The following is an 11,185-nucleotide window of genomic DNA, read 5'->3' on the forward strand; positions in this document are numbered from 1 at the left end:
TTATAAAACCTTCCAATATACCTTATATTCATCCTTCACTCATTAAATATAATTAATAATGCTTGCTTGCTCCTTATATTCCAAAGTGATTTTACTTAACCATAACTCAACGTACTTATGTTTCAAATTTGATAAGTGTTTCTTCGAAGATACAGGGTGTAACATCCTTTTCACCTTAAAAACATTCGTCCTCGAATGTTGTAGTGCGCCGATCCTCAATATCTTTATTGAATTTTTTGTTCAATCACCGCATACTTATATTATAATTTGGTCTGTTTCGTCCTGTTCTTTCTTAGCTCTTTATCAAATTCATTTGTGAGTCGTACAGTCTTCAATCCTCATGTATATAATCACAAGTCAACTAGTATTTCATTCTCATTCTGTATTCATTCCTATGGTTTAACGCCGCCGCCATAATGGCGGCCTCCCCATCTGTACGAAACGTCCCTTACCTCGTTCCTCATTTCTTTATTAATAGATAGCTCCCTTACTCGAATACAACACTTTCTTTTGTTGACTCCTCCAATACTATCTTGGTTATCCCTACTTGTACTTATTGAGCTTAGATACATGCTAGATTATTCCCTCGTAATTCATCAGCCAAGCTCTCTGATTCATCGTAATTTTTCTTATACTAACGTCCAATTGCTTGCTCAGCGGTACTTTGCTACTGACAAATCCTTACTCTTAACGGTTACGTTTCTTCAACTATCTGTTACACCTCGAAAAAATTTCCATTGATGCACAGTGAGTGGGCTAATGAGGAATACGAAGTATACAAAGTTTCGACATGAGTAAGTAGCACGTGATGATTGCAAATAAGATTTGAAAGACATTTGATGGCTAGTGACGAGAAAGTTGCCAAAGAGCGGCCATGTTTACGATAAGTATCGGAAAGGATTCACGAGTAAAGTTGATGACAACTTAATGATGTGTTGGGGAAGAGTTACAATGCCCCTTAGATTGTTAATGAAGTGATAAACAAGTGCTAAGAAGGTTCCACAAGGATTGGAGATCAAACGAGACGACGGGATCAAACTTGGTGGAACAGTGAGTTCCACGGTTGGGTTTCACGGAAAACAGTGGGTTCCACGGACCATGGATGGGTCCGTGGGCCATAACGAAGATGAGCTGGCTGGTTGTGAACCACGACCCCAGCTCCACGGATAGCACCGGGTACCACTTGGACATGAAATAGTCCGTGAAACACCCGACGGACTGAAATGTTCTAAGTCTTTTAAATGAGTTTCCAACTTCATTATTTCATTTCCAACATCTCTCTACTTCTCTCTAAGACTTCTAGGGCTTCATATACATTTCATGAACAAGAATCCAAAGGAAATTAAAGGTGATTATCAACAAACCAAGTGAATCAAAGTAAGAGAAACCATTAGAGTTCATCAAAAGCAAGAAAATCAAGTGAAGGAAAATCTAGGGTGTTATACCCCGTATTTTGGTGCGTTCGGGTGACTTGAGATAATTGTGACTAATTAAGGACAAGACCATATTTTGATCTTGTAAGCACATAAGTTGGTTATGAAAATTTTGGATGTGGAAATATGAGGAAAGGATAGAGTAAAGGGGAAATTCACCAAGTGTACGGAAGCTGAAAATATTGGGAAAGGCTTGGCAAATTGGAATTGGCAAATTAATTGTTCATGAAAAAAAAAAGAGAGAAAGAAAATGGAAAAAAAAAAAAGAAATTAAGGGGCATGTGCCATGCACATGATGTGGGCCATGCCCCACATGAGAAAAATAAATTTGGCACATGGATGAAAAATTCATCCATTCAATAGAAAATTCAATAAACTAAGACAAAGAGAAAGAAAGAAGAAGGAGAAAAAAAAAAAAAAAGAAAAAAGGCCTATTCGGCCATGGGAGGGGGATTTGCCCCCATGACTTGCCCCAAAAATTATTTTCTTGCTATATTTCCACTAATTCAAGAGTCCTCTCAACGCGGTGCAATTGTTTTGAGAAGATAGGTCGTTCGTTTCGTCGATTTAACACTTGAGCCAAGTGAAGAAGTTGAGAGAAAAAGGTATGATTCAATTCTTTTTCATATGTTATAAAGGCTTTGTTGATGTTGTAGTACGTAGGAATGGATGGAATTTATGGAATTATGGAAGTTTGCATGGTATTTTGTGTGTGTATACGTGGCCGCGTGTATGCGTTAATGTATAGATTAAGTGGGTTGGATTTTATGTTGTATTCAGTCGTGGTTATTATTGAATTTGTGGGTGTTTGTTTTTTTGAATGAAAATTGGATGAAGTTGGAAATTTGCATGTTGGCCGTGGGTTATGTTGTGGAGAAATAATGATGGATTTATTTTGTTTAATACGATAGTTGTGTTGTTATGCTCTTTACAATGTAAATGAAGGATATATGGGTTAAGTTTGCATGAAAATGGAATGTAGAGAATTATGTCACATTAATGTGATTTTATGGTATTAGGATAATGAAGTTGATAAAGTGTAGATTGTTGTTGTTGGGAGATGAATTAGTAAGTAGAAAATGCGTTGGAATGGTTTCGTTGCATATATGAAAATGTTGGATTGAATATGGAAATTGATGGAATTGTTGAATATTGGATATATAGCTTGGAATGCTCTTGGTTTATGTTGGATGATCTTAAATTAGTATGTGAATATGAACATATTGATATTGGTTTGTAAGTGTAAAGTTGGATTTGGAATTGTTGCATTATTTGGAAAGTAATACTAGTTGCGCTAGAATGTGTGTTCTAGTCGATTGCCGATGTTGTTTATATTGTTGTTGGTATGGTTGTTGTTGCTTTTGCCGAGTTTGAATCTCGGGGGATGTTGTATGTATAGGGGAGATGCTGCCCAAATTTTTATAGACAAGTATTGATTAAGGTTGAAACTTTAAGCCTTATGAATAGCAATTGGTAAATGTGACCATTTGTAGGTTTTGGACGAAACGGGATTTGAATTTTTGGCAAGCGTAAAAGGCAAACAAGGTATGTAAGGCTCCACCTTCCTTCTCTTGGCATGTCCTAGAGGTAATAGGTTTAAATTCGGATCTCGGGGACGACTCTCTTTGAATCAACGTCTAATTTACCCTTTTCCATTAAAAGAAATTGAATTACATGAGTTACAAATTAGGAAAAAATTGTTCAAATGTGCTGATTTTGTACAAATTGAATCCGACCATCTTAAAACTCGTATAAGTGATATTGTGAACACTAAAGTACGTGTTATGTGTACGCTAATTTCATTTTGACCGGTGGGCCCACTATTCTCGAGTTTTTCCGTATTATTTTATTTGACTTGGTTTTGAGTAAAAATGCCAAGGAAAACTTTGCTACTTTTCTATTTACTACTTGATCATAGCCGTTTTAGTTATTTTTTTTAAAAAAAAAGAAAGTCTCACTCTATATTCAAAAAAAAAATGGGAACGATTTTAGAAAGATTATTTTTGACTTAATCTGTCGTGACACCCGAAAGTCATACACTTTGATCATCGTACAACTTCCTTCGTATGGTCTCATATCTAAGTTATGCCATCGAGTTCTATAAGTTTTATATTTTGATATATACAAATGACCCCGAAGTTCTATTTTGATAAGAATCCTCCGCGGCCTTCAAAAGGTATGTGCTATGCCTCGTCCGACCACTTTTTCATGATATGTCATTTGATTATTCCGTCCGATCTCTCGTATATATTAGACATTTTATATTGCATTTAGTTTCTCACTACTCCACTCGTGGATGCCTAATGCTTCCTTCACCGAAACCTAGGATATATTTATCAACGTCTTCCACCGCGTGCCCGCCGTGCCTCGCGTGAGGGGGCCGTACACATGTACATGGGTTGTGGAGTGATATCTTTCGGCCATGTACACTTTGATATGATATGACATGATATGGCCGTACGATATGCTATGATATGTGCACATTCTGATATGTTCGATATGTTGTGGCGCCGGTGCTCGGGCGACCACTTTCATTTCACGAGTCCCATAATGGGGCCGACTGTATGGCATATTTTCCGTTATGCATTTGCACATGTTTATGAGTAAGCATTTACGATACTCCGCCCTTTGCATTTATGTTCTATATCTCTGTTCAAATATGATTCCGTTATTGTATTTTTATGTTTTTACATACTCGGTACATATTCGCATCGACCCCTCTTCGGGAGGCTGCGTTTCATGCCGCGGGGGTACACCCAGTACGAGTACGGGCTTTTGTCAGAGAAGTTCCGCGGCGTTGGCAAGCTCCATTGCTCTGTGAGTGCCGCCGTGTCGCATTATGCATGCGGGCTGTGTGTCCGATTATTTGTTAGAGACTTTCACAGATAGAAGTTGTGGGTTCCGAATGTCGGTTGTGAGCCGCTCCACAGTTCGACGTGTCATTCGTATTTTGCGGTAGATTCCATATGAATACGCATTCTCGTCGATTTGTAAACTACAAAGGATATTTCCGAAATATTTATTATTTGCCATTTTGTCCGATTAAAGTCTCGTAAAGTTTATGTATGTAATAAGAGTCCGCGGTTGCTCGGCCCGCACACCGGGGTCGGGGTGCCCATCACACCCTAGTAAAATCAAGGTGTGACAAAGTGTCGAACGTGTCCTGTCTAGGGGTTGTACGCAAAAGTCGTGTAGTAGGTAGAGTCCTGTTTATGGTGTGAAGCGCGCCACATTTATAAACAGGAGGCTACGGGGCATCTAGGGATTGTTGACTTTCTTTCTGTCTTAGATCGTGCGATAGAGCCAAGTCATAGGAGGATGAAATCCCCATATGTGGGCTTTGCATACGATGGAAGAAAGTAAGTAATGACACGAAAGCTACAGAAATGAATTTTGATATATTTGTTCCGCTACTGGAAATTGAAAGTTTCGAATGGCGGGAATGCGTTACATAATCGTATGTTCTGTGAGGTGTCGTCGGTATTTGCTATGTACAGAGTTTGAATTGTAAAAATGGAAAAAGGAGATTCTGCTGAAATTGTTAATTAGAATATTTAGTCAGATACGCCAAACAGGGGGGAAAGAAAATATTGTAAGTAGATAATAAAGGAGATGCGAGGTTATGGATTGGGGTATGGCGTGAAAAAAGGATTATAGGAAAGACGGTTAGCAGTCTGAAAGATCGAGACGAATGATATTCGATGCTTAGTAGCAGCAAAGTCTGTTGGCGGATTTAAAGGCAATCGACAATCGATTTTGCGAAAAATTATTATGTAGGAATGGTGCGTGGAGATCTAACCAGGACAATACCTGAAGTACCTATCAATAATGACGACGAAGGCATACCTGTTATTATTGGGAATCTGGGAGTTTAGGACGAAAGATGAATATTGTGGAATAAGAAGGGTAAAATAGTAATTATGGAAAGAGGAACGTATTATGGAAAAGTTTCAAAATCTGTAGGACTTCAATTTGCTCCAAATAATGTAATAAAGGTCATGTGACGGAAGCGTGATACGTATTTATCCGGTATTAGAGCATCATATTGCAATCGAGTTTTCAAGGTTAAAGGCGTCTTTACGGCACAGTAGCACTGGGATGGTGACCCCGAAAGCAGTATTAAGGGTTCCATAAATGTAGATATATGAGATGAATGGGAAATTAGATAACCAAAAAAGAAATTGTATTACGTTGAATAGATATAACAAAAGGTAATTATAAAATCGAAAAATAATAGTAAAAAAAAAAAAACTGGTAAGTGGAAACTAGAAAAAAAGCGCACGACCGTCCACTAACCCCTATCCTAATTTTTGCACCTCCATATTCTCCTAATGAGTCAATGCATTCAGCGAAGAACAGCAGCTGTCATAGATTCCTCGTCTTCGAACTCACTTCTCCTACATATTTCTTCGACCCTACCCTCTACATCTACTTGTCCCCACACCCCACCACAAGCAGCCCCCCACCCTCGCGTCTGTGAATCTCTCTTCATATGCCCCGAATCACCCCGCCCTTGCCTCCTTCGTCCGGTCCACCACGAGGTCACTCTTACTCGTCCCGAATATCTTCGTTCCTAATCCAATCTCCTCGTACGCTTCCACACATCCATTTCGAACATCCTCATTTCGCTACTTGCTTTTCCCGGACAAGGGAGTCTTTTACCCGCCAACATTTCGTCCTATACAACATAGCCGGTCGAACAACCACTTTATAAAACTTACCTTTAAGTCCTCATGGCACATTCGTATCACACAAAATAATCGGGTGCGAGCGTCTCTATTTCATCCACCCCCGCTCCGATACTGTAAATATCCTCGTCAATCTCACCATTATATTGGATTATAGACCCAAGATATTTGAAACTTCATCTCTTGGAGATGATCTAATTATCAATCTCGTTCTGGGAACCGTTCGTGATAAAATTAATTTAACTTGCAATCTAAGTACTTTATCTTTAGTCTCCGTCAACTCCAACCCTTTAGACTCAAGGGTCCGTTCTCCAAATCTCCGCCTTATCATTAACTCCGACGTTGTGTCTCCCTATTAATACTATGTCATCCGTAAATAACATACACCATGAAACCTCCGCTTAGATATGTTGCACGTATCATCCATCACCAAGGCAATAAAATGTATAAATAATTAAGATCAAAGGAAAACTGATCTTAATTACAATCTCTTCCCAATCCCTTTCTTGATCAATTTTCATAGGCGGCGTCAATCAAGTTGCCTTGGTTCTTCAACCCCCACCATTTTTTAAGGGCGATTTTTTTACGAAGCTCTCCAATGAGTATTCTATGTTTGCGTATCTCAGAAGCAAGCCACTTGACTTCGTGGTGGTGATAAACATGAAGTTGCGAAACACTTGGAACTTCTCTACAAGATGTAGGCGTGTCAAAGAACACTATTGTTCACTACTAGAAACAGGGGCCCCATATATTAAATTTGTTTTTTAGTACCGTTATTCAACCGTTGCACAGGAGCATATGTTGCATCTTGCTTTTAATTATTATGGAAGACACTTTGACCTCACAACACATTTATAAAATGTACCAAACCGTCGCGTTAGTCGTATAAATCAGGCGTTATACGTACATTTAGTAACGGGTTGGAACCGTTGCAATAGATTATTCTATTGCAACAAATTACAAGAAAATTTAGCTATCGTACGCTTTATTCAATATTTCCCCAATATTTTTCCCTCCACTTATTCTATTGACCCGCCAAAACTTCATTTTTAATAATTAATTCACCGACCGTATGTGAATAAACACACGCGGAAACATTTCCGCCCAAATATTTTCCCGCTGAAGCTTTTAACAATATGGTTTTCTCTAGCAATGTGACTAATTTATTCTCATTCAAGTTTCTTAGCAAAATTCATCTTTTTCTTCGCCCACTAGTCTTCTTGCTTTTTGCATCTACGTGTTTGCTCCATGAAATTTAAGTTTCCCTCTCTCTTAACATTTATTATTGTTGTAGTATTTTTAAAAACTCTGTGTAAATTCTATGAGTTTGTCGGGATTTTCGCTCTTTGGTGTGATAAGCAATGTTAACTTTATGTAGTCTAGCTTGCGGAATTGTTGATTTTCGTACAAGATTCGAATCAGAAATGCGTTTTTTTTTTTTTGGAAACAAAATAGTCACCGCATTTGGTTGTGAATTTTACTCTCTGGTGGAAAAAAAAAAGGGATATCTAAGTAGTGTAGTCAAGAGAATTTACCTTTTCTTTCATTTTCTTGGACTGGCTGTTGAAATTTGTGAACTGGTTTTTGTGAAAACAAAAAAAATCTCTCCATTTGTTTGTGGATTTTAGTTTATGGGTGTGATAAAATGGTGATCTTTATGTAGTCTAGTTGTGGAGTTGTTTTTACTTCCATTTTCGGGATCATCCTTCAAAGTCGAAATCGGATTTTTAAGGAAAGAAAGGGTTCTTTCCGCATTTTCGTACAAGCTTGTTTGTGGATTTTAGTTTGTGGATTTGATAAAAATGGGAACTTTATGTAGTCTAGCCATGGAATTGTTATTTTTCTTCCATTTTGTTGAATCATTCTTGAAAGTCTAGGTTTTTGTAGAAAGAAAATATCTTCGCATTTGCCTGTGGATTTTAGTTTCTGATATGATAAATACGTGATCTTTATGTGTCTAGCCGTGGAATTATTTTTTGTTTTTTTTTTTTTTTGGTTTTGTTGGATCATTCTTCAAACCAGAACTAAATCTTTGTGGGAAAATCATTTGCATTTGTTTGTGGATTTGATAAAAATGTGATCTCTATGTAGTCTAACCATGAATTATTCTTTTTTCGGATCATTCTTCAAAGAAAACATTAATGATGGGGAAAAGTGATACTTTTCTTTTTGTATGCATTTCGCCGAAAGTTGCTATTTGAATTTTCACTTTGATGGTTTGCTCGTGTCATGTAGGATATTCAATGGATATTACAGATAAAAGTTGGATGGATCTCCGAAGATCCACCAATGAATATATGCATGGAGTGAATGATTTTCTTGATTATGCTTTTGAACGAGCTTCTCAAGGAAATGAAATATTATGCCCTTGTAAAATATGCTTTAATCGGTATTGGCATGATCGAGAGGGGGTGGAGGGTCACTTGGTTGGTTATGGATTTGCTCGTGGATACACCAAATGGGTTTTCCTTGGGGAAGGATTTTCCGCAAGAAATACGCCGCATCTAACCAATGATGTTGAAACTTCCTACATGCATGATGATATCGATGGATTACTTCATGATACTTTTAGAAATGTAGAAGGTGATTTGAGGCATGGAGTGAGAGAGGGACCATCTGAAGATGCAAAGAGATTTTTTAAATTAGTGGAGGAAGGGAAACAAGAGTTGTATCTGGGGTGTAAAAATTTTTCTAAGTTAAGTTTCACCATTCGGTTGTACTTGTTTAAATGCATTCACGGGTTAAGTAATGTAACCTTTTCAGACTTGTTAGACTTGATAAAAGAGGCATTTCCGTTTGCTCAGATCCCCGAGTCTTTCAACAAGGCAAAAAAGGTCATAAAAGATTTGGGTCTTGGTTATGAAAAAATTCATGCATGCCCTAATGATTGCATGTTATTTTGGAATGACAATGCGAAGATGGATAACTGCTCTGTGTGGGGTTCTTCTCGATGGAAGAATGTTCGTGATGATTTGACTAATAAGAACACTAAAATCCCAGCAAAGGTTTTAAGGTACTTTCCTTTAAAGCCTAGGATTCGTAGGATTTATGTGTTCTCAAACATCTCTAGCTATGAGATGGCATGCTCGGAACGACCCATGAAGATGGTAATTTAAGACATCACATCGATGGGGAAGCTTGGAAGGATTTTGATTCATTACGTGACCTAAAGATAATGTTTGATCGGGTCTTTCAAGTGATGGTTTTAATCCATTCCGAAACCACGAGCATTTCCCCGCATACATGGCCGATTATGTTAATGAACTATAATTTGCCACCATGGATTTGCGTGAAGCCGAGTGTATAATGTTGTCAATGATCATTCCGTGTCCATCGTCTCCCCGGAAACAATATAGATGTGTGTACTACAACCACTAATTGCGTAGTTGAAGCGGAACCTTACGGGAAATGGGGAGGTGGAAACATATGATGTTGAAACTAACCAAACATTTATAATGCGTGCAGCTTTATTATGGACAGTTAGTGATTTTCCAGCACTAGCAATGCTTTCTGGATGGAGCACCAAGGGGAGATGGGCATGCCCCACTTGTAATTATGATACTTTCTCTCAATATCTCAAACATAGTCGTAAGATGTGTTACTTGGGTCATCAGACATTTTTGCCTCCTGATCATCCATTTCGAAGAGATAAGAAATCATTTAATGGTAAAGAGGAGCATAAAGCTGCACCTACTCCCTTATCAGGCATAGAAGTTCTTGAAGAGCTACGTGAATTCAATAATGTCTTTGGAAAGGGCCAAAAGAAACGGTCCCGGAAGAATGATGGTCCATGGAAGAAAAGATCCATACTTTTTGAACTGCCATATTGGGCACATAACAAATCGAGGGCACACTTGACGTGATGCACATAGAGAAGAATATATGTGATAGTTTGCTTGGGACTTTGTTGGATGTACTTGGAAAGTCCAAAGATCATGTAAATTCTCGCTATGACTTGCATGAGATGGGGATACGCACGGAGCTTCAACCATTAAAAGATGATAAAAATGGTAAAGTTTATCTGGCTAAAGGTTGTTTTGCAATCGTTTTAAAAAATGTCAAATTACCAAAAGGGTGTGCCTCTAATATATCACGTCGGGTGCAAATGGAGGAGATGAAAGTATCAGGATATAAGAGCCATGATTCTCATTTCATAATGCATTACTTGCTCCAGGTTGCGGTTAGAAAAGTGTTACCCAAGAATGTGTCTTTGGCCTTGATTAGGTTGGGGAATTATTTTAGAACCATATGTAGTAAGTTTATAAGAAGAAGAGATCTTGATAAAATGAAGGCTGAAATCATAGATATAGTATGTGACCTTGAAAAGATTTTTCCTCCAACCTTTTTTGATATAATGACACATTTGCCTATCCATTTAGTAGATGAAATTAAGCTTGGGGGTCCGGTTCATTTGTGTTGGATGTATCCTAATGAGAGAAACATGTGTAACTACAAGGGTTTCGTTCGGAATCGATCCAATCCAGAAGGATCAATAGCGGAGAGTTTTCTGGCCGAAGAGTGTTTGACCTTTTGTTTAAGATACCTACATGATGGGGCGAAGACAAGATTTAGTAGGTGTCAGACCGAGGATGAAGATGTTCAAACAAAGGGAAATGATTTCTTACATATATTTCCTAAGACAGGCCATCCAATTGGAAGTAAGAAGCAAAGGAAAGGCAAGACATTTGACATGGATAGTCATCGAGTGGTTTTGAAGCACATCGGTATGCTTTGTTCAATACCGGAGATGAACATGTAGAGACATTTATCAAGTAAGAAAAAATAGTCATTTGAATTTTGAACTTTATTTATTATGATAATGTGTTTTAAATTTCATTTTTATATACCTAATGATTAATCTAACATACATGCTTGCAGGGAACATAAGAGTATAATTGATAAACATGGTAGAGGAAATGCATGGGCAAAAGCATGAATTCATAGTCGAGAATTTGGTGATTGGTTAAAAGAGAAAGTTAAAACAGTTAAAGTGCCCAATCATATAATATGGCTATCTTATGGGCCTAATGTAGTGGCCAGAAGATATACTGGATATTTCATCAA

General features: G+C 37.8%; 1 protein-coding gene across 1 annotated transcript; it reads left to right on the forward strand.

The window, feature by feature from the left end:
• Positions 1 to 8,364: 8,364 nt before the first annotated feature.
• On the forward strand, positions 8,365 to 9,984 carry LOC132045979 (uncharacterized). Its single transcript, XM_059436540.1, has 2 exons — positions 8,365 to 9,228; positions 9,508 to 9,984. The coding sequence occupies exons 1-2, from the start codon at positions 8,365 to 8,367 to the stop codon at positions 9,982 to 9,984; spliced, it is 1,341 nt and encodes a 446-aa protein (XP_059292523.1).
• Positions 9,985 to 11,185: the final 1,201 nt, after the last annotated feature.

Source organism: Lycium ferocissimum, unplaced genomic scaffold, assembly GCF_029784015.1.
Source record: "Lycium ferocissimum isolate CSIRO_LF1 unplaced genomic scaffold, AGI_CSIRO_Lferr_CH_V1 ctg8871, whole genome shotgun sequence".
Lineage (NCBI taxonomy): Eukaryota > Viridiplantae > Streptophyta > Magnoliopsida > Solanales > Solanaceae > Lycium > Lycium ferocissimum.

Excerpts from the sequence above, each read along its gene's own strand:
- LOC132045979 (XM_059436540.1), top strand. The coding sequence starts at position 8,365 with ATGGATATTACAGATAAAAGTTGGATGGATCTCCGAAGATCCACCAAT. Across the intron at positions 9,229-9,507 it reads CGGAACGACCCATGAAGATG|TTGAAGCGGAACCTTACGGG; the intron begins GTAATTTAAGAC and ends CTAATTGCGTAG.